This window comes from Dromaius novaehollandiae, chromosome Z (genome assembly GCF_036370855.1).
Source record: "Dromaius novaehollandiae isolate bDroNov1 chromosome Z, bDroNov1.hap1, whole genome shotgun sequence".
In the NCBI taxonomy this organism is placed as follows: domain Eukaryota; kingdom Metazoa; phylum Chordata; class Aves; order Casuariiformes; family Dromaiidae; genus Dromaius; species Dromaius novaehollandiae.
This window is the reverse complement of record NC_088132.1, coordinates 8,947,282-8,974,129: the sequence shown is the minus strand read 5'-3', so window position 1 is coordinate 8,974,129 and position 26,848 is coordinate 8,947,282. Positions and strand designations below refer to the sequence as shown.

At 48.7% G+C, this 26,848-nt stretch overlaps 1 protein-coding gene across 2 annotated transcripts; it reads right to left on the bottom strand.

Moving 5' to 3' along the window:
• Positions 1-482: 482 nt before the first annotated feature.
• TBC1D2 (TBC1 domain family member 2) lies at positions 483-26,848 on the bottom strand. Of its 2 annotated transcripts, XM_064501288.1 has the most exons (15): positions 25,549-26,848; positions 24,902-25,024; positions 22,688-23,126; positions 21,900-22,032; positions 20,831-20,972; positions 18,616-18,752; positions 17,792-17,979; positions 16,543-16,929; positions 15,592-15,702; positions 13,690-13,877; positions 12,022-12,492; positions 10,751-10,871; positions 8,719-8,904; positions 7,943-8,064; positions 483-7,213 (listed from the first exon to the last, which is right to left on the bottom strand). In XM_064501288.1, the coding sequence occupies exons 3-15, from the start codon at positions 23,096-23,098 to the stop codon at positions 7,012-7,014; spliced, it is 2,799 nt and encodes a 932-aa protein (XP_064357358.1). In that variant the 5' UTR covers positions 23,099-23,126; positions 24,902-25,024; positions 25,549-26,848; the 3' UTR covers positions 483-7,011. The 2 variants fall into 2 exon arrangements, with proteins under 2 accessions (XP_064357358.1, XP_025966955.2); XM_026111170.2 differs by lacking the exon at positions 25,549-26,848 and having other exon boundaries at positions 24,902-25,100.

Sequence of the window (26,848 nt, the reverse complement as noted above, 5' to 3'; positions counted from 1 at the left end):
GAGATTTATTTGGCCAGGTTACCCAGCCAGCCAACATCACTGCTCCTGTCCGAACGGAGCCTCAGAGACAGCTGGCTTTTCCCCACACCTTAGTGCTCCTCGTCAATGGGCAGCACTGGCGGTTCCAGGCTGCACCAGGGAGCATGACAAGACTGTGAAGCTGGGTGTCCTCTGCAGGTGAGTTGCTGCAGTTAAGGTGCCTCTACTCTTGATTCTGCTGTGGCAAGATGGGAGCCCACTTAGTGCCTCAGGGCAGCTGAAGTCCTTTGGGGGTGGAAAAGCAATCCCACCTAATCTGTCGAGGGAGCTGAGCAGAACTGCAGAAGTAACCATCGGCCCCCAAGAGTGATCTCCATGCTTGGTGCCAGCTTCCAGGCTGTTACAATCCCAGAGACTGGGGCAGTCAAGCAGAGAAAGAGCTGTTGAGAAGCACTGCCCATGGATGGAGCGCAAGAAACAAGCCAGCTGCTGACACCAAGCCGTGGTGCTCTCGCAGCAGCTGTATTGGGCTTGCCCTAGGTACAGGGAAGACATCTGGAACATCTTCGCACCCTCACCAGCATGTGCTCATGTCTTCACCACAGGAGAAATACAGGACTCGTCAGGTGAAGAGGTCCATACACATCATCACCAGTGCTTCCATTCACACACTCTGGGCTACATCAGCCTGATTTAGCCATGCGAGATTGCACCTCGGGACTGGCAGGAGGACAAAGATGTCTTTGCTTGGGGTTCTGGGTGGGACACCTTCCTCCTGACTGTAGCCCTGTCCATTGTAGTTATCTCCGGCTCTGTCAGTCATGAGGATTTTCTAGAGGAGTAATTACAGAGAAATAGGTGTGCAAAAGTGCTGTTTCCCAGACCTTTTTTAGATGTCGACCCTGGAACAAAGTGAACTGCTGCCCATTCCCCTTTGCAGTCTGTAAGTCTGGATGGCTGAGACCCTGGTGTCTGCATGGGGGTCCCTGGCAACTGGGATGGATCCTGCTCTTTGGCTTTCCTTTCCCGGGACTGCTCGGCTGATGATCCAACAGCAAGGGCCTGCCTGAGCAACTGCTCCCGGCAGCCTGTGCCCACGGAGCTGGCTTGGAACAAGAAACCCTCCGAGGTGACCCTGGGATACTCTTCCCCAGCACAACTCTCCTAGCCTGATTTGGCAGCACGACTAGCCCATCCACAGAGCACCCTCACACAGCACTTGTTGTGCTCTGTAAAGAGCCTCCAGCAGCTCCAAGAAAATGCTGTTGTTCGCTCTTTCTTTTGCAATCCAGAAGCAAAATTTGGAGCAATGTGCCCTGGGGCTCTCTCCTGCCTCACATCCCTAAGTATCAGAAATCAGGCCAAAAGCAGGGTAATGTGATCATTAGACATCTACCCCCAGATTGTCCAAAATTAATGACAAGTGAGAGTACCACCACAGCCAGCAGAGCTCATCATGAAGGGGAGCTTGACAAAAACATGAAAAAACACCACTGTTGGTCCATTGCTAGCTAGAAATGACACATGGCCATACAGCCTGCTGCAGGCAGCCACAAAGAACAGAGCTGGAAACCATTGAGGCTGCTCTGCATTGCAGGAGCTACATCAGTGTAGTCATATTTGTGGTGTCCATACAGCTACAGCATAAAGCATCCCTTACATAGCTGGGTGCAGTTCCCATGGAGCAGAGTCCTGGCTTGCAGAGCTCAGTTGCAGAAGAAGATGAAGAGACAGAAGAAAAAACACTTTCTGCTTGGTGATGCCTCCTGTAACCAGAGGATGCCAGGTCCTGTGGGCATGGCCAGTTTGCAGAGGCAGTATCCTCAAGTAGGCGTAGTCTGAGGCTGTGTTATAGCAGCTCATGGCCTGGTACATCTGCACTGAAGAGAAGCTGCTGCAACAAGCGCCGTACAGTGCATGATCGCAGCCTGCTGAGGAGAAGGGGCCTGATGTGCCTGGCTGTGGTCGGTTTGGATGGAGCCCTTCTTGGGTCACTTCTAGTAGTAGTATACATGCACCTCCCAAAGGCTGGCTAGGGTCAGATTAGACTGCCACATGGAGGAAGCCTCTATTTAGTTAAATCCAATTAGTATCACATTTAATAAGAATGTCCCTGCTTTTGCCATTTCCAGCTCTGCAAAGTTCAAGATTGCTGTAACACATACACTGGCAGGTGGTAAGGGGTAGGGCAGAAGCTGGGGCCACTCAACACCAACCAGCTTTACAGACATTTAAAATGCTGTTGTGATTACAGGATCAAAATTGGAAGTCTTTTCAGAGTTCATGGCATTGGCATTTTCCCTTCGTGTGCAAGGGTTTCCATCGTGCTGAAAAATGTTAAGTTACTGGAAGCTAAAGCAAAAAATGACAGTTGGTTTTAATTCCCTTTTGGAATTTTTCCTCCTCTCAAAGTGTTACCACAAACAATACTTATCTGCTAATAGAATCACTTTAAAGAAAAATTAAGGTATTACTTTAAGCAGAGGACTCTGATGTTGGGCCTAGTATTATTTTTTCTCAACAGACTTTGAAATTTAATTTTACTGGGAGTCCTCTGTGTTGCTATGTTAACTTGTATTTTGCCTGAAGTCTCCAAGCTTCCTGCCAGCTTGGCACCAGAATGTGCCAACAAGGTTTGTATTACAAAAATTAAGCTTAAAACCAGGGCAGATATTGATTCACAAACTGGAGTCTCAAAGCCAGGTTTTGCACCTGGCAGGAAGCCATTGGTTAATAAGAGCAAGAAACCGGGACTTTTTCTCACTAGTACTGGACTGTGTGACTGAAGTGAGCACCTGGCTGCAGTGGGATAGGGGATCCCTCACTCCAGATGTGCTTGCTATAGTTAGTGGTATCTTGTCTTCCACTTACTAATGTGGTGCGCTGTTTTCCTCTTTGAAGAGCTGCTAAGCCTGAGCAGAAAGTGTACGGGGGTATTCTCACACTTCTATTTTCAAGCGTGGCCCATAGCCTCTGGTTGAACTCTGTGGAGGGGATTAAATTGCCTCAGCCCTGCCTCTGTGGCCCTAGAGAACCCTGGGAAAGCAGTTTGCCTTTTTGCACCTGAAATTTCCCTAGGCAAAACAGAGCTAATGTTCTGCAAAGGAGCTCTTAACACCTTAGAAACAGGCGGACAGCTTTGGCTCAAAGGCTGGCATCTCCCTGAAGCGAGGTGATGGGGCAGAGAGCCAGCACAGGGCTTTAAATAAGTCTGTCATGGGGGAAGGAGGTTGGCACTGAGTGAGGAAAAGCTCAGCCTGTGGGATAGCTTCTGCTGCAGGGGGTTGTCCACCCCCTCCTTGCCAATGCCTGGTCATTCGGCTCTGTCCTTCCCCCTCACCACTGGAAGAGAAGCTAGAGCTTGGGATAAACATTAACCCAACACACCGACAAGCTCTCTGTGAATGCCTCTTTCTGGGGCTGCATGCCCAGAACTCAGGATACAGGGGTGCAGGGAGTGGCTTTGCTGTGCACCAGCACTTTTGCTGTGCACCAGCATTTTCGCATGCAAGGGTGTAGCTGCAGGATCTAGAGATAATGATGGTTAATGGTTAGGTTACAACTTTCGGTTGTAACCACTAGGATGGTTATAAAGGTCCTTCTAGCCCAATATCCAGTGTCAACATGGGGTTAAAGCAGATACCTAAGTCTCTCAGCTTCTACCTGCTTGCAGCTCAGTGACTTACTAAGCCAGCAGTGTCCATGTATTTGGCAGCCCTCCATGAATTTGTCCCCCAAGACCATGCAAACTCCTGGCATCCCCAATGTCCTGCAACAAAGCAATCCACAGATTAATTGCGTATTCTGGAAAAAACAAACAAACAAAAAAACTAAACCATCCTCTTCTGTGTCAGGACTGAGATCCCATGGCTTAGATTTATGCAGAGAGAAGGGTTTATTTAAAAAGCAATGTCAGGCATGCAGCAAAACTCACCAAGGGTTTATTCTGGGGTGGAAAGACACTCCTATTCACAGATGCCACCACAGGCAGAGAGAGCTACCGGCCTCTGCAGGCAGGTCACACTCTGCTTTCCAACAACAGATAGTTGGCTATGGCAATACAAGCTATCCTTGTGTTCTTCTGGCCAGGGTAACCTCCACTCAAAATGCCCTCAGCATTCACTGATACTTTGCTGCAGTTCCTGCAGAGGCCCAGGTGACTTGCATAGGGCCAAGCTAATCCCTGGACCTGGCTCACGTCTCATGACACGAGCTCAGGGCTTTCCAGGAGCTCCAAAGTTTGTGGAGTGGCATGTAAGTAGAGAAGGGTCCCCAAGGACATGGTAACTTGGCTGCACTCTGCAAGTTTGCACTGGCCTTGCAGATGTTCCTGTATCCACCACAGTTTGGGCAGGAACCATCAAAAGTAATTGGATGGCTCTATAGCCAGAGGAATGGCCCCCAGTAAACAGACGTGTGGAGCAAAAACAAGAGCTGGCCAAGACACACCAAAAAACAAAGCAAAAACAAGGGCTGGCCAATTTCTGCACAGAAAATAAACTTCTAACAACCCTGAAATGTCCTTCCCTTCCTACTTTGATGGAAAACTATTTTCAGAATTTCCCATCGGAGACAACCTCCACTCGAACAGCTCAGCTATGTTTTCTTTAGAAAAGTTTCATTTATTTTTTAAGAGGTGATTATATAACACATCTAGACCCATGCATTTATACACAGCCTGGGTATGTCGGACTGTGGCTTGGTCTGACAATGCATGTTTACAATGTCTTTTTTTAAAAATGGAAGGATGGAAGAAAAGATTTTTAGCTGTTGCAAAAGGTGGTAGAAAAAAATACACTTCAAAAGTATCCTTCTAATTTCTATTGTCTTGTTTTAAAAAATAATGCTTTTTGAATGTCCACAACAGGAACACAAATCTGTACATGTATGCACACATTATAGTATGAGTAAGTTAGATTAGCAGTATCATCTTTAAAAAAAAAAAACCTTCTGACTTTCGGGCTTGTTTTTTTGAGAGAATGTTGTCAATCTCCAGTGACGTTTTCTTTTACACTTTCAGCGTGTGCAGCTCTCAATGACATGTAGGGGATCTATCTTGCTTTTGCCCATCTAGCCTTGCACAGGGTTTCTGCTCCTCCCAAAGCCTCATTGCAACTTTTATTACATCCATACAGTGTACTTCGCATCCAGAGGTCTCAACTCAAATTTCCTTGACTCTTTGAAATTGCTTGATCTGCCGGATCATGTCTAAGGCAGAGCTCAGGCAGACCATACATCTCAGATGACTAGCAGGCAGCACCGTACCCATCAGGTCTGTGATTTCAGCTACAGTCCACCTGGCTGAGAACAGCATGGACTGCAAATGTTCCTCCTCTCTTTCTGTACAAGCACACATGACTTTATACCACAGGTGGTTTAAAGAGCACCAACCAGGAGGTACAATGACCGAGTGGGCTCTCATTTCCAGCTTAGTCTAAAAACATAGAGCAGAGGCCTCACTTAAAGTGGGAGTTGCTGCATGCTCTGAGTGCCAGCACCACAAGCACACACAGTTTATTCCCAGGAGTCCATAGGACAGTGGGGCAGCAGAATCTGGCGCTGTGTGGGAAAACCACTGTGCTTGAAGCACTTAGCACTGCCTAGATCTAAGGAGGAGTGAGGTGCAGTAGGGCAACCCTCCAGTCCAGGGAACAGGGAGGGCAGGCCTGGGAGGTGGGGGAGGCAGATATCCAATCCCACTGCCAGAAGCAGGCAGGGTATCTGCGTACATGAGATCCCTGGAGGCCTGCTGCCAGTCCTGGGAACATTATCAGGTTTTCTAAAGAACCTGAAGCTACATTTTGTAACCTAGTCCAAGTGGTTCAGGTCCACACTCACACTGCCATAACCTTTGTTTAAAAGCACCTTCAGCACTGGAAACTTCAGAAACAGCAAAAAGAAAAGCATGGATTCCTTCAAAACCACAGGGAAATAAAACCAGGCCAAAAAGACATCCTCCCTCCCATGAGGATTATGAATGGGACCCAGCAACATCAATGCAGAAACCCAGCATAGTGGCAACATAACTGCAAGGCAGACAGAGAAGGCCACAAACTGACCCTGGCCAAGTGCAAAGCAGTCAGAAGATCCAGGCATCACCATTAGCCAAAGTCCCCATAACGCAAGGCCATAACATCAAATAGGCTGTAGTTTCACATCGAGACGAGAGCTCCTCTCTAGAGCAAACTCACCTCTGGACAGCGCATGTCTGCCAAGGTCAAGCTAACCCACAGGTGGCTCTGCTAGAAGCTAAACAAAGAGGATGGGGAGCTCTGAGAATTTCCCAGCCCCACGGGGAGACATACCTAGTGCTCACTGGCGCAGGGACCAGCCACCCACAGACTCCCATGGGAAACAAAATGAATTGGGGATGCAGCTCCTCCCTTCCACAGCCCATTTCATTTGTCTGAGCCTGAGTTTCACAGACAGACATCTTCCAGCTCCTGGGTCTCCCTCAGGATCCACTGTCACCTGGAGAATGTGGCATCGCTCAGACAGTAACTTCAGCATTAAACACACAGTATCCTGGCAGACTAGTGAAAGAAGGCAGCACACATTCAAAAAGCAGGTTCTCCCTCTAACCAGTTCAGAAGCTTTAGGCACCAGTGAGTGAGTGCTCTTGGTTCAATATTTTTAGTGGTTTTACTCGTACATAAAGATCTCTTTCAAGCCTCCATCAGAAAAGGTGGAAAAGCCCTGCCTGGCACTATGGGTCATTTGCACCATGTGAACTTCTGACCCAGTACCACAATTAATACTTCCTATGGGTCTTCAACTAGAGTCCTGAACTGCACAGGACAATGTGCACTGGATGGGGAAAGTGTGGGGGAGGACAAAATCCCTCTGAGACCTTCCAAACCATTACAAAGCCTGGCTTGGTCCCCAAGTGGTCCTATATCTACAGCCTTGCTTCCAGGGGCAGATGAACTCCTACTGTGATCACCTACCCCCGTCTGCTTCTTCTCTTACAGAGAGTTGCTACTGGAGACCTTCTGGGAGGTGGGAGAGGAGTGATGAGGAACTCTCTTTTTGCTAAATTTCTTCTTCCTCTTCACTAACAACCTCTTTCAGGTCCTGAGGTCCCTGCTCTGCTCTCTCTTTTACATAGGCTGCCTTGATCTGTTCCAGCTCACACAGCTCTGTTTCCATCTCTTCCCTGTGCATTGTCCGCCGGTTCCTCAGCAGTTTCATGGGAAAGGGATTTAAGTCATTGAAGGCGATGTTCATCAGCTTCCTAAGATGGAAGAAAACAGGTCTGATGAATCCATTTACTGGCAGAGATGGTACCAGATACCCAAGTGCTTTATGGGAATGCAGTTTCCCAGACCATCCCACTCCAGTGCAGCTTGCTATTCCCTACCCCAAGATGCTGCAAAGTATGATCTCAGATTTCAGCTTTCTGAGCTCAAAAGTCACCAAGCAGCAGAGGCCTAAAGGAACCACAGGCAATTCCTTCTTACACTAAACACTGGCCCAAGCAGCACTTAGAATAGTCTTACACCACACCACCTCTAACAACTGGGACACCGGTGTGCAGAGATCACCAGTCTACCCGGAGATGGAGGACTGGAAGCCAATTCTGATGGCCTCATGGGGAGGAAGATTCCCTACATTCAGCTCTTCTGATAACAGAAACCTTCCTCTCAAGTGCATGTTGCCATTAAAGCCTGCAAGTGGTGCTGCGTTCCTACATTACCCAAGAGCTACAGCTGAGACACCCAAAAAACAGCAGTATAAGCCTCAGCTGCTGCGAGAAGGAAGCTGACCCAGACCCTGTGGCCTGCTCTGCCACAGCATGCCTTTGCCCAAGCCAAACAGGCTTGAAGTAACAGCATGAAGAAAAAGTCAAGAAGAGGCATGTTGCCTTCTGTTAAAGGTCTGCCCACAGCTCTCTTTAGGCTGGCATAACACATAGGCAAGGATAGTCGAGGGATGGGGATCTGTCTACAACCCACTATCCTACCTGCCATCCACGATCATCCTTGTGAAAAAACGTAGGTACTGGTAGATCTCCACATTGTCATGAATTCTTAAGATTTCCTCCTCATTGTATTTAAAAATCGCAAGAGCGTAGCGGAAAATCACCTGTAGGATTGAAAGGCATTTGAGTGGGCAAAGTATTTGGCAGTGGAAGGACCAGGCCCTCTTGCTGTAAAATGTGGGGTGGGAGGACACCACTGCAGTACAGGCTGGATAAGGGGACCCTTCCGCTGTCTATAGGCTGCTCTAGGACAGGCCTAAAAAAGCACGGAGCTAATCCCAAGGCAATGATCCTCAGAAAGCTGTTTTGCAACCCCAGAGTATTACAGATCCCCCACAAGGACCACACAGGGATTCCACAAGGTTCCTCCAGCTCTCTGTATGCACAGGATCAGTGTAAGACTTGCACTTTTTGGGTCATGCTAACTCCCTGCCCATTTTCTGTTCCCTCCATCTTTCATACTGATATGCATGTGGGTTGCGAGCAGAAGACACCATGGCCTGTCACAAAGCTGTTTCATAACAGGACTCCACACTAAATGATGCCAGGCATTGTGCACACTGTCAGAGACTATGTCTGCCTGCAGGCAGCAAGTACAGAGACAACAGAGAGGACTGTGGGCTATTGAGGCACCTCACCGACCAGGACAGAACAAAAGGCACAACGCCACGTCTTGGATGCATGTGCATGCCCATCACCCTGGTGTCATGTCATAGGGGTGATGCAGATGGGAGGAAGGTCTAGACTTAGGTTTGCACCTTAGTTCCCTCATACAAGAAGGCATCCCACACTCGCAGGAGGATGTCGCTGACCAAGCTGTCCACAAAGGCTACCAGAAACCAATTGAAAGTGATGAGGGAGACATCAATCCGGTACTGCTCAAAATGAGACATGAGGCGAGGCAGCTTCTCTGACAGGAAGTCTTTGAAGACTCTCTGATCTACCTAAAGTTGACAAAGAAGAAAACAATGAAGTATCTGGCAAGAGCAGTCCTGGTGTTGGAGGAAAAGAGCGGTGCAGCAGAACAGTAGCCCACACATGCTACAGTACTCACTGGTGCTGCCCTCCCACTAAATACATCCTAGGAAGGCCTGAGGATCACTTGTCTCCCAACACCTCAAAAGAACTGAGCACTGTACTCGTACACTACAGTAGTGCAAGGTGTGGCACTAAAATAGGGCCAAGATACAAGCAGAGATGTGTTCCTCTCACACGGAGGATTGTATTCCTTCCCAACCTCAAAGCCAAGACAGAAAATGCTGCCACATCTCCCCATATCAGTCTTATTGTGATTTTTTGCAATGTCAGGAGTATCCATATGAATGACAGGAACTAAAAAACCTGTCCAGGTCAGAATGGCTGCATGTGGCCCAACAGAGTAAGCATCTAGAATCCTTCTGTGACTTGGCAAGCAGGAGCTGATCTTCTCACCTAGCTTCTCTTTGAGGGCTGAGCACTGCCTGTGCTTCACCTCTGGATGCATGGGCCAAGACAAGGGAGCACCTTTGATTGGGTCCTTGACTCAAGTTTATACAGGCTTCATCTCAAGGAGACTATGGGGAAGTGCTGAGGTGCAAGACCAAGGTTAGTGCCTTTTCCCTGCACTGTATAACTCTACTGCCCCAGCTCTGATAGCCTTTTTAGCTGTGGCACTGCTGTACAAGCCAGGTGAGGTGATGTTCTTGGTCTTGAAAACCTGCAAGGGCTGAACTTTAATTCTCCCAGCCAGCTCAGAGCTTTGACTTGATCAAGCCAAACCCACAAAGCATTTGCCGTTTCCTCCTTGGCTGTCACTACGTGCCAAGTATTGAGCATTGCTTTCTGAATCCCACTGCTAACACTATCTACTCCAGATCACTGCGCCATAGACATTTTGCTGTCTGAACAGTGATTTGGCTGCTTCCCAAGTCTTTGTGAGTTGGCCTGTCTACCAGTATACCACTGTCCCAGTAAACATTAGTCAACCAATTCGGTGGCCCAGTCAACTATTTTGAACACAGAACTGTAATCCTTTTCTCTATGAAAGGACTACATGCAGTAAGGACACCAAAGTCATGGGCAGGCACTGTAGACTGGGCACTGCTGGGTGTTGGTAGCATAGTACACAATTACAATGCCACTGAACTATAAGGAATTTATCTTGGTCTTGTGCTTACTTGAGACTACATGGAATATCCAGTCCAACACCCCTTGGAAACTATGAAATACAGTGAGTTAGAACCAGGAGGGCGAGCTTTCTCATAGAACAACACTATACATCAGATGGCTGAAGGGCTTTGTGATTTGTGGGCAACGCCAAAGCCAGAAGTAACACTGCATTTGATCACAAACTGAGGCAAGAGCAATGAATACAGAAATCTCAGTATTTTCTTCCAACTGCCCATGACACTCCAGAGTTGAGGTGTGGTTTCCAGACACACCTGAAGGCTCCAGACTAGCCCTAGTTCACACTTGGTTCTACACTCTGTACATATCAGGGTTTGTCGCTTCACCTCTACTGGGCCTTCTTCACAATTTATAACTGTGCAATTAATGTGCACCTTCCTTCTGACTAATCTGACCCTCAAGTGATAGTTCAGTAGTAGTGCCCAATTTCCTAGTGCTGGGGATCAGTTTTGCTGCTCCTATGTGCACAATGATTGCGTACATCTTGATAACGGGAGGGACTGCAAGATGAAGTCATCTGTCCTGTGAGAAATCAGACACACTGCAAGTTGACTGCATGCTTTTAAACTTTTAGTGTAAATCACTGTATCAAAGTTCAAGCAGATGTAAGGGTGCTTGGCTCACCTGTGATGTTATCAGTGTGTTGCTGTAGTAGTCTGCAGGCATTAGATTCTCCACAATATGGACTAGGCACCAGAATGCACTTTCCTCATCTTCCAGTACCAGGAGAGCAACAGCTGCCAATCTGTGATAAACAAGACATCACGAGGCAATCACACTGCAGGAGGAAGCACAGGCCAGCACAGGGACAAAAGAATCCAAGATTTCTCTTGGCAAGTCTTTAGCTCCAGAAGTGTCCAAAATATCATGTGTGGCAGGACAGCTCGTCAGAGAGGCATGTGATCTGCTCTGCAAGTTTCTGAAGGCACCAAGGGATGGCAAATTTCTTTCCTGTGTGCCACTAACATCTGTCAGCAACCAAGAAGCATCAAATGCAGAGGCACTGTGACAAAGCCAGATTACCTAGCTAATGGATTGTCTGTGAATCTGCTGCAGTTAGTAAAGTGTGCTGCTTTTCGCTACTTCAGTAGGGGAAAGAGCTCACTCTGTGATAATCCATTCTACATGACATGGGCCACCTTCTTCCCATCCATCCTTCTACAGTCCTTACCTTCTTCAGCTCTGACTGGCTGAAGCCAGACTGAAAGGATGAAATCTAACAGTAAGGACTCTCTAAAGTGGAAAATGTCTTTCTGAAGCTCATCCAAAGAGTAACAGCAATAGCCTACACAGACTTTCCTCACATGAAAATGTGCAACCAGAATTTCCTTTCTTGAAGCTAGTGCCCAGTGCCACTTTTCCTTTAGCTCCACACCTTTCAGAGGTCTGGTTTCATCTTTTCTGTAATCTTCTTTGGGAAGTGGGAGAAGCATTTAGATCCCCCACGCCTTTTCTTCTCCAGGCAGAACAAGCCCAGTTTCCTCAGCCTCTCCTAATATGTCATGTGCTCCAGCTCCCTCATCTCTAGCACCTCCCAGTATTTCCTCCAAGCCTTCTGAGCAAAAACTGGAATCGCCAGGATGTTCTTCTCCTGAGCACATTAAAACTTGGAAATTTGTCCCCAGTTGCTGTTGTTTCAGGACTGCCTCACCCCACCTTCCATAGTGTTCCCTCCTATCCTTTAACTATGGGGATGCTGAGTAAGTGCCTCCTACTGCTTGTTTGATCCCAGCAACAGCACTGAGTGAAAAAACCCACCAAATGCAAAGTCTGCAAGAGACAGGGCACATCTTTAGAGAGACAGGAGCCTAGACTGTGATTCAAGCAATCCCAGAGTATATGCCTACACCTTCTCAGTGCCATCCTGTGCAGAAGTAACACACCTGACTCCTCACCTGTTCAGTCCCTGGCAGTATCCGATAGCAGGATTGTGCCAGGAGAAAGCCAGCAGCACCCTCCGGAGCTTGGGGATGAGCGGGGAGGTAGGAGAGGAAAAATGTTTGTTGTTGGTCAGTGTGCGGGGCAGGTCAAGCTCAATTTGCCGGCAAGCAGGGTGCTCGGTGCTCTCACTCTGCCTTAACAACCGCTGGTAGTGGTCAGGGGGGTGGCTACAGTGTCGGCTGACAATCCACCTCCAGACCCGCTGGCGATGTTCCACAGGAATGCCACTTCGGATCAGGCTCTTCAGCTCTGCAGAGGGGCTCAGCTCTCCAACACTATTCCACCTGTCACGGAGAGGCTTCTCCACTACCTCCTGGCTCCGCAGGTTGTTGGATTTTATCTCCAAGGCTTGGATTTTGGCCAGAAGTTTCCAGTCCTCAACTTCATATTCAGGCACAGTCATAAATCCATACTCATCATACTCACTAGAGGGGTACAAGGCAGAGGTTAATTCAAAGGCCAGTTCTAGTACCTGCATCCAGGATCACTCACTGCTTGGGGCCAGGTCCACACCACAGCTCAGGTGCTCCTCCTTTGCTTCCCCAGCAGCCACTGGTGAGAGCCTGCCCACTGCCTCCAAGCCTTAGGAACAAATGGGAGCCCGCAGCACTGATGTAGATGCATTGACTCAAGCGTCACTTTGCTCTGAGCTACAGTATGACCTCACCAGTCCCCCTCTCATCCAGTCTGCTGTTCTGTCCCCATAGTGAGTGACTTGCTCTACCTATGTACCTTCTCCCAGCTCTGTCTCAGTACAGCAACAGTTCTGTAGGAAGGGACTGCAAAGGCTTTGGGATTTCAGACCAAACAACAGAGATCCACAGTCCCTTCTGAGGTCTCCCTCTACATACTGCAAAATTCCGTCTAATTGAAAAATTCCAGGAGTCCTGACAGCAAGGCTCGCTGAGGGTTTGTGCATTAGCAGCCCCTGAGCTGGGATGCCTGCAAGACATGATCAGATTCTGGCCAGTGACACCAAACCTGGTCTTGGGGTCTCATCTCCAAAGCTACCTGGAGAAGTTAGAGATCTGATCAACTAGGTAAATGGAAACCACTACAGAGCTGGGACACTAACTGGGCAGGAAAGCACAAAAAGAAATGCAAGGACACAGTCTATGGGAGCCCAGCAGGATCGGTGACAGGGCCCCTTGGAGGTTTCCAGTCCTGCTCCTCACTCACCACACAATCTTTTCCAGCACTAGATCAGGGCAACCACGGCTTTGCAAGGCTGAGTCTAGAAAACGCCAAGCTATAGAGATCCAACACTTCCCAGGGGACCTCTCCCAGGGTGGCACCACCCTTTGTGGAAGCAGTTTATCCTAATGTCCAACGTAAACCTCCCAGGCACTTGGTGGCTGTTGTCTCTTGTTATACTGTCTGCCACTGCTAAGAAGAGTTTGGCTGTCATATTTAACTGCCCCTTTCAGCAACAATATGTTGCTATTGGACACCCAGTGGTCTCCTCTCCACCAGACTAAACTAGTTCCCTCCACCTCTCCTCACAGGTCATGGTTCCAAGTCCTTGCTCTGGAAATGTCCCTGGCTCATTCTTGCCTGCACATTCCCCTCCACTGCCAGACTCCTGCAAAGGAGCAAATGTCTCGCACGCTCTTGCCAATTACCTTACAGGGTTCAGGTTAAGACCTTCCTCTGCTTCTTCCTTCACATCCCACTGGAGTGCTTCCTGGATGAGGCTCCTCACCAACTCAGCATGGGAGCTGGGCAGGAGAGGCACAGCTTCCTGCAGCTTCCGCAAGACCATCAGGTATTTGCTCTCCATCTTGCAGTTTTGGGCTTGCAGGCAGGCACACTGATGTGGAAACAAGAGCAACTGAGCTGGCTCACTGATGCCTGCATTGCCACTGCGCCCTACTGAATTCCTGCACCAGCCCACAGCATCCAGCCCTGAGGACTCCCACCGTTCTGAATGACATGTTGCTGGTGCTGGGGCTGCTGACCCCAGATCCCCAGTCTGCATCGAAAGTGAAGACCCCTGAACAGCCCCAGAAAGCATGTCTAACAGTTTTATACAGCCAGGGGAATTGTAGCCATGGATGAACCACCCTGGATTAAGGCCACTGAGCAAACACAAGCTGCAGTAGTAAGCATGCAACAGAAGTTACTTATTGAGTGGGAAAACTACTACACAGCATCACATACATTACCTACTACATTGGAACAGTGGTTGGCCGTATGTCAGGCAGCACAATTAAACAGCTATCATTCTAGCTGAGTTCTCTGCAGGTTTTCCCCCCGCTCCTCAGACAAGTTCTCTACCCCATACTGAGCTCTATCCTGCCAAAGCATGCTGCTGCAGAGACAGAGCTGGGATCATGCCATTTCCAGGACACACAGCAGCACCACAGACAACACGGACACATGTCCTTCAGCAACACCAGTCCTATGGTCCTTGAATACAACATTTCTCAGCACAGGAGGACCCACTGAGTTCAAACAGAGCCACACAGTGTCTCTGTCACCACCATACTCTTGGGCTACACAAAAAGCAGTGGGAAAGATTAAAATCCCCAATCCACAACCAGGGCACTGCAGCCGCACAGGTGATAGAACTCACCCAGTGTCTCACAGGAAGCACAACGAAGACCCCTGCTAAGTGTGAAGCAACAGTTGAAAACAAAAACAAAAGAGAAATCACAGAAAGTATTAGGCTGCACATAGAGGGGACAAAAAAGAGCATGGGAATATTGTAGCACTACCACTTTAGTCAGGGTTTTGCCTCACATTGAGCATGTTGATCTAATTACTTCCCTTCTGAAGGTTACAGCAGCTGTGGGATCAGAGCAGGACAGTTGGGAGTATAAAATGTTTCAGAGGGCTAAGCAGCAGAGATATATAAGAACTGCAATAACACTTCAGAAGCATCTATTTGCCCTCATCCAGAATCCAAGACTGTAGAGATATCCTCTGAAACCCAGGAGGGACAACCCAGGGAAAACCCACAGAACGAATGCCAGCACACACCACCAACCTAGGGAAGTCTTTCAAGACTAAAACACAGTATACCTGCAGGCAAGGATTAGACAAGTCTGAGGGTAGCCAGGTTACACAGACTTACAAAGCTAGAAATACCACCAGAGCATAATAAAACATATGAACTGTGAACTAGATGCAGAGCTGCCACCTGACAGTGCCAGGCATGGTAGAAAAATTTAGACTAGATCGAGCCAGGGCTCAAATCAGCCTGGCAGCTCCTAGGAAACATTTCTGATTTCCTAAGCATAGTGTTGCTATTTTATTTTTATCCAAACCCACAGCTGAAATCCAGAAGCTTGGGGTATGTTTCACCATCCCTATGAATAAGCTTTGCAGGTATTTTACCTTTACTGAAGAATGAAAATGATCATATCTAATTTGGGAGCAACACAATGCAGAGAAATGGACACACTGAAAAATGATCTTGTGAAGAAAGCTTCTTCCTGACGTGTTTCAGATCAAAGCCCTTTTCACTACCTGCTTGGAAAGTATTAAATCAGTAACATTCAGCAAGAGTCATTGTGCCTCACCTTCATCAGAAGTGCTTTCTCATTCTCAGCAACGCTTGTCCAGAGTCGAGTAACCTGGTGGATCTCTGAGTTCAGAAACTGGTTCTGTGTTTTGTATGCATCAATATCATCCTGCCACAAAGCAAAACAGTCACATAAGGGGAGTTCTTCAGGGGCTCAGAATCCCCTCCCAGTTCAGTTTTTAAATACCAAGAGGGATGTCAGGCTTGGAGGGCATTATGGACAAGAAAATATCTCAGCAGTTTCATATTATGCAGGGAAGACATGTCTCCCCAGGACAAATACTGCCTCCAAAGGAAATCACTAAATAGATGTGGCACACATAAAGGAGATATGTGGAATATGTTTCAGGCACCTCATATACATCCTTAGAAAACACAGAGAGATGTTACAGATATATGAAGCTATAGAGGCACCTAAGTGAAATGAAAAATATTTATGTTTTGTTCTATTTTCTAAGATCTGATGTGAACCTCAGCCCCACAGCTGGCAGTAAACACTCTCCCACAACATAAGTGGCTTCTCTGGCAATTCTCCACCTCATGCTAGTTGTCCATTACAACTGTGCATATGCTGACACTGTAGCAGGCTGGATTTGAAAGAAACATGATGTGTTGGGAAACTGTTTACAAGTGGGAAACACATGAACAGAGCTAGATAAGGCAGCAAGTGATACTGCAGCTGTGAAACAAAACAAGAGCGAACAAAGAGGCAGGCACTGAATGCTGAGACCCAATCAAACAAAACAGACACTGGGCTGAAGCTGAAACTGACCTAGATGCTTTTGAGCACCCCAATGGTATCAGCCCAGCCCCTTCCAGCCTGCCTCTGATTTGGAGACACATGGAGCAACTGGCAGAAATACATCCCATGCTTCCCAGAAGGAATGCACTCTCACTGACCCACGGAGTACAGAAACAGGAGCTGAGTGACCTGTGCCATACCACACACCTTCAAGTGCTCAATCTCCTCCTGCTGTTTATACAATGTTTCTACAGCAATAGTGTTGGTTTCCTGCAGAGGATCAGAGAGCTCCCGGGCCATCTGCTCCGTCAAGGCCATGATGACTTGCTGTTTGGCATGGTTCTTTTCCATCAGAAGCTGCACATGCTCTTTGAGTTCCTGGATGTGGCTCTCTCTCAGGGTTAGTGTCTGCTCCAGCTCCTTCTTTTCTTTCTCAAAAGCTTCCAGTCGACTGGTTAGATCTGCAATCTGTCTCACTTTGTGGCGCACCAGCTCCAGCCTGTCCTTATCCTCTGCTGCAGTGAGGTACATGCAGGACACTCGCTTCTCCTGTTGGGCTGCCTCCAGAGCTTTGTGGAGAAGTTTAACCAGCTCCTGGGAAGGGAATGTGAAGCCATCACATCACAGTGATGTGCACGGCACTGGCAATACAGACTCCACTGATAGTAAGTGAAAGAAAACAGCTGAAGATCCTCAGGATCTGGATACTGACTCCTTTCAGAAGCAAAACTGAATCACTGTACTTACCTGCTAGAGAAGCTCTGCTGTCAGAGCTGGCCCTAAGAGGTCTCTGCAGCAGGCAATAGGTGACTTAACTTTAGGCAGACAGCTAATGGGGGAGCTGCTGCTCGCACTGCCTGACTTCTGGCTTTCTACAGTAATCTCTGCTGTGAGGCCCAGCAGAGACAAGAGAATCTGGAGATCTGATCAGCAGTATGGCAGAATGAGAGGGAGGGGAATAATGAAGTCTACATCTATCTGTGCTACCAGATAGAAACTGCTGTATCCATTTTGACTTTCCCTCTGCCAGAATCCTCCCTCACTCCATCCCACACGAAAGCACACCAACTTGCCCCGGCACCATGCTGCTGATTTAATCTCAGCCACTTAAGGGAGCAAAACCAGGATGTAATGTACTCCAAGCAGTAGAGCTGCACCAGCATGGCATTTGCAGAATGCCCTTGGATTTGCTCTTCCTCCCCTTTCCAGCCTATCTGCTGGATGTCCTTCCTAGCAACAGCTGAAGCACACCTGCCATTCTCCCTTGCGTTGGACACAGGCAGGCAGGACAGCTCCATGCACACTGGAGTAACGCTAGGAGCTTCAGCTGCCCTTCCCTCTGCCTCAGTGAGTGCTGGCTAAGCATTTCTCAGCCTAATAACAAAGTCTAGGGAGTCCCTGCAAGCAGTTTCAAGGTCCTGTCCTTAGAAGCAGCAGGCTCCCAGGCCACACTCACCTTCTGTGACTTGACTTCTTCTGTGAGTGTCAGGATCTGTTGCTGTAGGACACCCACTTTCTCCACTGGGCTCCTCTCCCGATGCAACTCTTCAGCCAAGCCTGGGAAGCCACTGTTCATCCACTTGGCCTTCCTGGTCCAGTTCAACCTGGGCTCTATCCTCCCATCCTCCAGAGTACCTTGCTTAACTGAAGGGAAAAAGAGTGATTTACATAAAACTGGGTTTCTACTATGGATTCCTGTGTCTTGCTATGGGAAGGACTCACAGCAGTTCAGCCTAGAAGGCTAGCACACAAGATAAGGAAAACTGACCTGCTGGGATCCACAGGGCTGGAGCACAAACAGTAGAAAATAGGCACAGGTACCCCCAGAATAAACAAGGCTATGGTATTTTATGGCACCTGTCTACCTACCCCACACCCCACCTATCTGTCTTGCTGCAAATGCAAATTGGCACCAGTGGAGAGCAGAGGCTGAACCCAGCAGCCCCACTGCCTGCCTGGGAAGAGAAGGTTGAAGAGGATGTGAGTGTGCGTCAATTAACTTCTATTTCAAAGAAATACCAGTATGGGCTGGCACCATGGGTGCTATTTTTCCCTCCGCTATAGGTGCCAGAAGGTAGGAGATACGATAGATCCAGCCTGAAGCAGAGTCAAAAGTGTCATTCCTGCATAAGCAACACAGGAAGGGACCTGAGACAGTATGATAAAGTTTTTCATGTCCCAAGAGGACTTGCCATCTCCTCCCTCCCTTTTCTGCTAGGCCTCATGCCCCACTAGAAGAGTTTATACTCAGAACACTTCACGCAGAGCAGTAACAGGCACCTGCACACCCTGCCTCCATTTCTGCCTCTTGCTCCTCATCCGGGTTCTCGGGATGCTCCTGGAATTCATCAAAATTAAAGACATTCCCATTGTTCCCCCAGAACTGCTTGGAGCCACAGATATTGTAGACAGTGTTTCTGAAACAAGAAGTCAAAGACAGCCTAGTGAACAGGAGAAGTTACGATCACTGCAGCCAGCAACTTCAGACTATTCAGTGCTTTGCCAACAGTCTGTGCTCAGGGGCCCAGGACTACCTGTGTGTTGTTTCTCAGCAGAAGAAAATTTCCCACCCCTCCTCCCAAAATCCATCTCCTCCACGTGCTAAGAAACTGAACCGTCAATCAAATTGTTGGAGCCGAGGAAAGGTCTTCACTGGTGTTAATCAAGAAGGTGCCACAAAATCAGCACCAGTGTAGCAATGTGAATCAGCTGCTGATCTTCCCACCAGTCCTTGAGTCCTGTACATGAAGGCACCAGGTTGGACAGAGGCATCAAAGGTAACAGCAGATCAACCAAACAGCCACGTTCCTTTCCTCCTTCTCTCCCGTTCCTTAGGCCACTGATGAAATCCCCAGGTACCAACAAAAGCCCAGCTCTCTACAGCACAGCCAAAGCTGCCACAATGATTACACGTGAAGCTCAGTAGACTTTGATGCAGTAGAGAGCTCCAGGAACAGAACTACAATCAGACCTAGAATGAGTCCATCACAGACCGTTTGTTACAGCTCTTGCTTTCAGATATTTTCAGGAGAGCTAAGAGATTACTCTACAGCATCACGTAGAACCACCAATATGCAAGTGTTTTCTGCAAAACCTCTACAAGAAAGCAAGACTGTGCCTATTTCTATACAAGTCTTTTCCCTTCCCCTCCAGTATCAGCTAAAAGAAAACAAGTCCCTTGTTTTAATTTCTGGAAAAGGCTTGTTGTCAGCTACTTCCTGACTGTTAACAAAGCTGCAGTTTAGATATTGCTCTCCTTTTCCCTTGTTACTGTCAGACTCTGCAACAGAAAAGCAGCCATTTCTGACCACAAGGAACCTACTGGCACATAAAATCAGCAGACCTGCATCCCCTGTAGTCTGCAGTGGGTAATTAGCCAATGCAACTTTCCTCCCTTTTGCCACCACATGCTACACTGCTTTTCCTCTGAGACAGCAGCAGCTCAGAGATCAGATGAATTTAATCATATCCAACAAATTACATTCATGAAAACCCAATCACGAGAGTGATGGAGCCTTCACATATGTTCAGAGAGCCAGGTGTGCCATACAATTTGAAACTGAAAAGAGGCAAATGTTATTCAAACCAGCAAAAGAAAGGCTGAGGAGGAGATATGGTTATAGTGTCTTTACACGAAGTGAGGAGGAGGAAAGAATGCATAGCCTGCAATATAATACATCTGGTTGCGATCCTCTTCAGTCCCATGCAGGATTTTTCTTCCTATCGGCATCAGCTCAAAGCCTTGGTAGTGATGGTACAAAATGAGAAAAAAACGCTCCTCTAAAAACATTTGGCTACCATATCTGTGACTACTTACATACTTAGAGTTATTACATAACTGGCTGGGTTAGACTTAAGGAGATACTAACTGGGGTTGTCTTTGAGCAATTGAAATTTGCCAAAGTCTTGTAACTTACAGCCTCAACCCTGCTACCCATTCCAAGTGTACACAGGGTGCCACTGGAGGTAGTGAGACTATTCAGATGCTTGAAACTCAGCTTAGGGTAACAAGTTATGTAGTGTCAGGGCCATATTACAGGCTCAAGGGCCTTGTTTCTGGAATTTCTGCTTTGCATATTGCACATTTGCACAGTGCAAGGTGCTTTGAAACCAGTGGAAAGAGCTAAGGGACTTCTATCACTAGCCTAAAGAGTACACCTGAACCTGCCCATGTGCCCTTCCAAAAGTGATGTGGAGACACACCACAGTACTCATGCAGATCACCACCTGCATTGAAGAAAGCTTAACCAAGCTCTAGGCCTACTGCTGTGATCTTTGCTAAGAGCACCGGATGATGTGAAATGGATTGAAACAAGGGGACAAGACAGAGCTTCTTGTAGGAAGTTTACATTCATGTAGAATAACCTTCATACAGCTGCATGGTTCTTCCACCCAGGCAAACATCCCATTTCACACAATACAGACGAAAGAAGAGGAAGGCACTAAGTGGCAGGCTAACATGTCAGCTGCACTGCCGTTTGCCTTGTGTACTTACTGTATCTCTGTCCAGGGGTGCTTAAGGGAGATGTTCTGCAAAGCAGTAGATGTTTGGGGTGCAGGCAAAGAGGCTGCCTTTAAACCCACCGCTTCTGTTGGTGTTTTGACTGGGGGCAGAAAGTCTTCACTGTCAACAACATCTACATAAAAATGAACCAGAACACAAAAGCAAGTGAGCAAGACAAACTTCCACTGGAGTATGGAGTTTCCATTAGGCTCCTTCACATGACTTAGAAGCCATATTTTCTTACAGGTCGAAGTTCAGTGCACAATAGGCCAGGTGGAAGAATGACAGCAAATCAGGTTTTCTTATTTTTAGGTCAAGTTACAGAAGGTTCTATCTACAAACACATTCATCTCTTCATGGACAGTCAAGTGACTGCAAACATTTGCATATTACAATGACTAACTCTAAACTTTAACCTCCTAAAGGAATAAGGAAGAGGGCTGTTTCTGCTCCTGCACCCCCCTTCCCAAGCAATATTTGATAGTTCTGTCATCTAGGTAACACTCCCACAAACACATGTTATTGACATATTATTGCCTACTACAGAGGAATGTCAAGATAATCAGAACTTTTTAAAGTAGCCACTTCTGGGGGCTTTTTGTTTGTTTCAAAGAAAACGTGCACCTAGCCATAGCTAAACAGGTGGATACCCCATCTGTACCATGCACTGAACCACCACTGTGCGCATTCACATTTCTAGCAACAGACATCCTTATCCCCCCCATCCGCACAGAATAACTTGTTTGCTGTAAGCTTCACAGGCCTGGTAAGGCGAAGGGGACATACCAAATATGCAGGCTTGGCACATGAGGAAAATCAAAAGGGAATCCATGGAAAGATACCTGAGCATCTCATCATCACAGATGAGATGTGGATCAGCAGAAAGCCTGTTCAAACTCATCCATAATAAGGCCAGAAATTCCATGTATTGATCCCTGCACTGATAGTTGGCACCTGCATTGAAAAACCTGGCCAGTACCTCTGCCCACTTACTGAGGAGGTACACCATTCATGACTGAGAGCTGAAAGCAAAAGAAAGGCTGACATAGATGACACCTACTTGTTCTGCCAAGCAGTGGTTCATTCACAAGCTGGGAGCTGCCCACAGGAAATCTGCTCTGAGCATTGCAAAATTCCCAACGTCTCATTTGTAGCTGCTGCAGCCAGTACATCATTGCCTGTTTGCTGATTGCCTAACATAACACAAAACAGGAAGAAGGAGGAGGAGGATCTCATCAGCACAAGGCACATCCTGAAGGGCTGATCATCACTTTGCTGCCCTGGTCAGCAGAAATAAAGGCCCAGCTGTGTCATGCCTATGCTGCACCTTCTGATCCTAACTCTGATTTGGAGAGTGGAGTAAATCTTCAGTGTGGTCTCAGTCATAGGACCTCAGGGCAGCTGATCTCATTTTAACACTTTTGTGGTTTACTATGCTCCAAGGCTAAGAGAAAATGGCAAGATTACTTTAGCTGACAGTCACTCATGGAGCTCTCTTAACAGATACCTTCACAGAGATAAATACCTAGCAAAGGTTCCTGCTGGAGCAACCACTTGATAAAGGGAAATGCAGTTCTCTTCAGCAAGGTACATGTGGACTGCGGGACTCCTGCATGATTTTAATTCAGCATCCAATTCACCTTTTAATCCCACTGTGTTAAAAAAACACCTTTTCACAGCAAGTGGAGTCCCAGTCTTGCAGAAGCAGTGCAAGCAATTTAGGACCCAAAGGTAACAGCCTAGGCTGGCACTAAAGTGAAACTCAAGCAGCGTTATCTTAGCAGAGGCTTGTCCATCCTAACTGGGAATGCTTCATAACAGCTGCCAAAAGAAGATATTGCCCCTTACCTTCAAAGTAAAAACTCTGTTTGGTGTTTTGATCTCAAAAATCCCTTCCCCATTTTCTAACTTGCAGTCCAGACTGGCACTGGAGAGATCGATAGTCCCCAAAGGGTTGACATCCTGTGCAGTTCTGTAGTATAGTAAGTGGCATTTGTTTTCATCATAAAAGAACCAGCGAGACTTCCAAGTCTTGATTGGCCCTTTGATGCCCAGTTTATTTAAATAGCCACATAGTTTTTTTCTGGGTTTTTCTCTACTGGGTTTCAGCTGTACAGTTTCCAGTTCTTCAGGAGAAGGCAGGATGTCTTTCTCTTTTGCTGAGGCTCCATTGCTGGTGTTACTGTCAGGATTTGACCCTGCTAATTTGCCTGGAATTCCATCAAGGGAACACGTTACACTTTCTGGTCCTTTTTTCATCTCTTTCAGGAAATATTTATATGCAGAACTGAAATGAAGCAGGAAAATCACTAGGCAAATGAGTAACAGCAAATCCCAACTATATCATCATTATTACAGAACCTGCAGCAGACAAAAAATGAGGAATAAGCTCAGGCCTGGTGTATGACAAAAATCATTCCCTGGCTTTCAAACTACCCAGCCAATATCACTGATTTGGTCATTACTCCATCCCTTCCTGGGCCCAGCTGACATCTACAAATCTGTTTTATTCCTTTTTCTTTCCGAAATCAGCTTGGGCTAGCAGCCAAGGAGCAGTATCACATCCTCTGGGGTGAAAAATAAATACAGCCTGTGGGCATACCAAATAAATAGCAACAACTGGGGCATCTGAAGCCACAGACAGCAAAGTAAAGTAACAGTTGCAGAAAAACACAGCAAGGCAACAAGCTCTGTGGGGGACACATACGCAGGTCAGGGAATTTGAGATATGAATATCCTGACATTTGCTCCACATGTGCAGCTAATATTTTAAACCATGTTTTCTGGAGAAAAATCAAGCCTAACGCAGCATCCTAATAAATCATTTGTGTCAGCTGAAGACTGCTGTTGAAAAGTCTGCATGCTATCTGATAGGCCTCCATTCAGCAGGCCTCATCTGATGGATTATGCACCAGAAAAAGGAATTTTGCAAATCCTTGCAAACGACAGACTTGGTTACTCAATGGCCAAAGTCCCCTGCTGGTTCATAACATACATAACGTATAAGACAGTCACAGGAAAATAAGGCTGGAAGCGATGTGTAGAGGTCTCTAGTCCAACACCCCACTCAGAGAAGGGCCAATTTCAAAGCTAGATCAGGCTACTCTGGGCCACATTCAGTTGAATTTTGAGCATATCCAAGGATGGAGATTGTGCTCAAGTGCTTAATCATACGGCAGGTGTGATGTTTTGCTCAGAGCTGCCATCAGTGACACCGGTGACTCTTGTATAAAAAAAAACTAACAACATTCCAGACAAATATCTATGAATGATTTATTTTGTTAGGTAAAAACATAGCTTAAATCTCAGTAAATGAAAATACTACCAGAGCTATCAGTTCTGATACTAATGTAAGCAAATAAATTGTTCCAATATTAAGTTAGCAAGAATCAACCTGCAGCCACAAAACCACTGGACAAGACAGCCAGCTATATGAGGACAACAGGTAAATGGAGAATAATACAGCTGAGATTATGTGAGCATACAGACATGTTGCCCAAGCTCCCACTTTTAGCAACAAGCTATCCTCATGACTGAAAGAATGCTTACATTTCCTAGTGCTGGCTAAACCCCATCAACTTTATTGCTTCCTCCACTTGTTCCCCTTCTGGTTTTTAGAGAACTATAGACAATGCTCCCTTTTTTGGAAAGATACTGAATTTCCTTTAGTCTGTTCCTCTGAAATCCATCCATCCCGCTGCCGAACACACTCACAAATGCCAGGAACAGGCACATTCCATGGAGGTGCAGCTTCAGCTAAACTTTTGAAACACCCAGAAGCTTCCTTTCTGGGTTAATTTTGTCCTGCAAAAAGGAACTATCACTGGGGAAGGAGCAGTCTCAAGTCTCCCTAACAGACCCTGGGGCTTTCACGGCAATATAAGCAATATAAGCATATATAATAGAAGCAAAAGAACCTCGCATACTTCTCTGCCCAAAGACCCCAGCACACATCCACCACCTGCCAGCACAACAATCAAAGAACCATTTGGGTTCGAGAACCAAGTTGTAAGGGATCATGTCTGATCTGCATTGCAAGGAGATCTCCTTGAGTTACCTCACCTCCTTCAGAGCAGCGGAGAGACAGCACTGCAGACACCGACAGCTGGACAACCACGGCCTTGGGAACAAACCCAACAGCAACACAGGAGTGGCTTCTGCCTCAGGCTTCCGTAGGTCCACTCGCTGTCGGGGCACACTTTGAAAGAGATATTTAAGCAAAAGCAATGCTGACACAGACTTAACAATGAAAAAGGGAAGATGGGGATAGCTGGCACGAGGGCAATCCCCACACCAGCGCCTCCCCCCCAGCTCAGAGTTGCGGAGGAGCCTCCCAGTCCAGGCGGATAACCGCCAGAGCGCTGGAGCCTGGCACCAAGCTGCACCGCCAGCACAGGGGAACACTGGCACCGCTGTACACCCGGCCCGGGAGGGGGGAAGGGGGACCTCAGTGCCAGGCTGGGCAGTGGTGGGGGCAGGCTGCCAGGCTGCAGAATGGGGGACCCACAGTGTGTGGGGGCGGGGGGGGGGTACAAGGGACCAAGAGCCTCTGGCTAGTGGGGGAGTATGGGGGACCCACAGCCCCCTGACTGGGAGGGTATGGGGGACCCACAGCCCCCTGCCTGGCGGGGGGAGAGGGCGGAGAGGGGCAGCCCCAGCGCCCGCTTATAGGGCGCGGGCCCCGGGCCGGCCCGGCGGGGTACCGGTACCTGCTCCAGCCGCACGGGCCGCGCCGGGGACCGACCGACCGACCGCCCCTCTGTCGCCGCCGCCGCCGCCCTTGCTCGCGGCCGTCCGCGCCGCCGCCGCCGCCGTCCCGTGCTTCCTGCCGCCACTGCGGGGCCGGGCCAGGCGGGGCCGGGCCGCGCGGAGGCCGAGCCGTGCCGCCGCCGGGCAGCCCGCGGGGCGGCGGGGGCCGCGCAAGGCCGGAAAAGGCAACTGCGGCGCCGGCCGGGGAGGGCAGCGCTGGTGCCCTTCCCCCAGGCGAAGGCCTCTGCGCGGGTTTCCAGCACAGCAGCGATACTTAGGTCTCGCCGACACAACCGACTCTCCTCGGCGGGTCTCAGAAAAGCCTCCTCCGCACATGACGGGGCTCAGGTGACGCCCAAGCAGCAGAGGGCAAAGCTGTCCCAACCGACTGCGCCCATCCTGCCGCGTCCTGACCCAAGCTCCCGAGCTGTCAGCGCTCGCAGAGCTGGCCACAGCGTACAAACCCTGCACGCCATTTCCGTGGGCAAAACTGCTCTGTCCCACCGTGGCAGCTGGCACCTCAGAAGGCCATCAGCCCCGACCAGCGCTGCTGCAGCCTGGCCCCGCTGCATGGAAGGGGAAGCTGCTGCAGCTACAGGTGTGCCGGCACAAGGACCGTCTGCTGCCTGAAGCCGGAGCTGCCGTGCGTCCCCCCCAGTAGCTCTACGGAGACGAAGGGCTGCACAGCTTCGAACAAAACGGGCAGGATGAGGCAGTGCTGGCTCATATTAATGAACAAAATGGGCAGGACCAGCACAGCATTGGCTTGTATCAACCTAGGCTGCCCGGGAAGCACCTGCAGCCTCACCTGCACTTCCTCACCCAGTTTATGCCTCTAAAATAACCACCCTGCCCCCGAACCGAGGGGGAACTGAACTGGCTGAAAGTCAGGTGCTGGCTCCATCACCGCAACGGCAGCCCGAGGCAGCTTCGCGACCCCAGGCAGCAGCCTGCCGTGGGCAGACTTGCGCAGGGGCACAGCAGAGGGGGTGGGGACCCCCTGCCCGGCACGGCCCCCTCCCCCCCGCGCAGGCCGCCCTGCGCCAGGCCGCTGCGGGCCCGGGGCCGGCGGCGCCACCCTCACGGCGCACCGGCAGCGCCGGACGCAGCTCCCCGCACCGGGAAGGCTCTTGCACCTCCCGGAGCCCTTTGAACACTTGGGTGCGAGGCAGCGGGGCGACGCCGCCCGCACGCCCGGGACCGGCACCGGGACCGGCTCCCAGCACCAACCAACGCCCACCGGCGCTGCCAGGGGCCCCG

Bases quoted from the DNA above. Each gene is read 5' to 3' on its own strand.
- TBC1D2 (XM_064501288.1), bottom strand. From the start codon at position 23,098: ATGAAAAAAGGACCAGAAAGTGTAACGTGTTCCCTTGATGGAATTCCA. The intron at 17,980-18,615 runs GTGCCTGTTACT...TTTTCCCTTCAG, and splicing joins AATGGAGGCAGGGTGTGCAG to TTAAGCAAGGTACTCTGGAG. The intron at 8,905-10,750 runs GTGAGCCAAGCA...TGTCAACTTTAG, and splicing joins ACACACTGATAACATCACAG to GTAGATCAGAGAGTCTTCAA.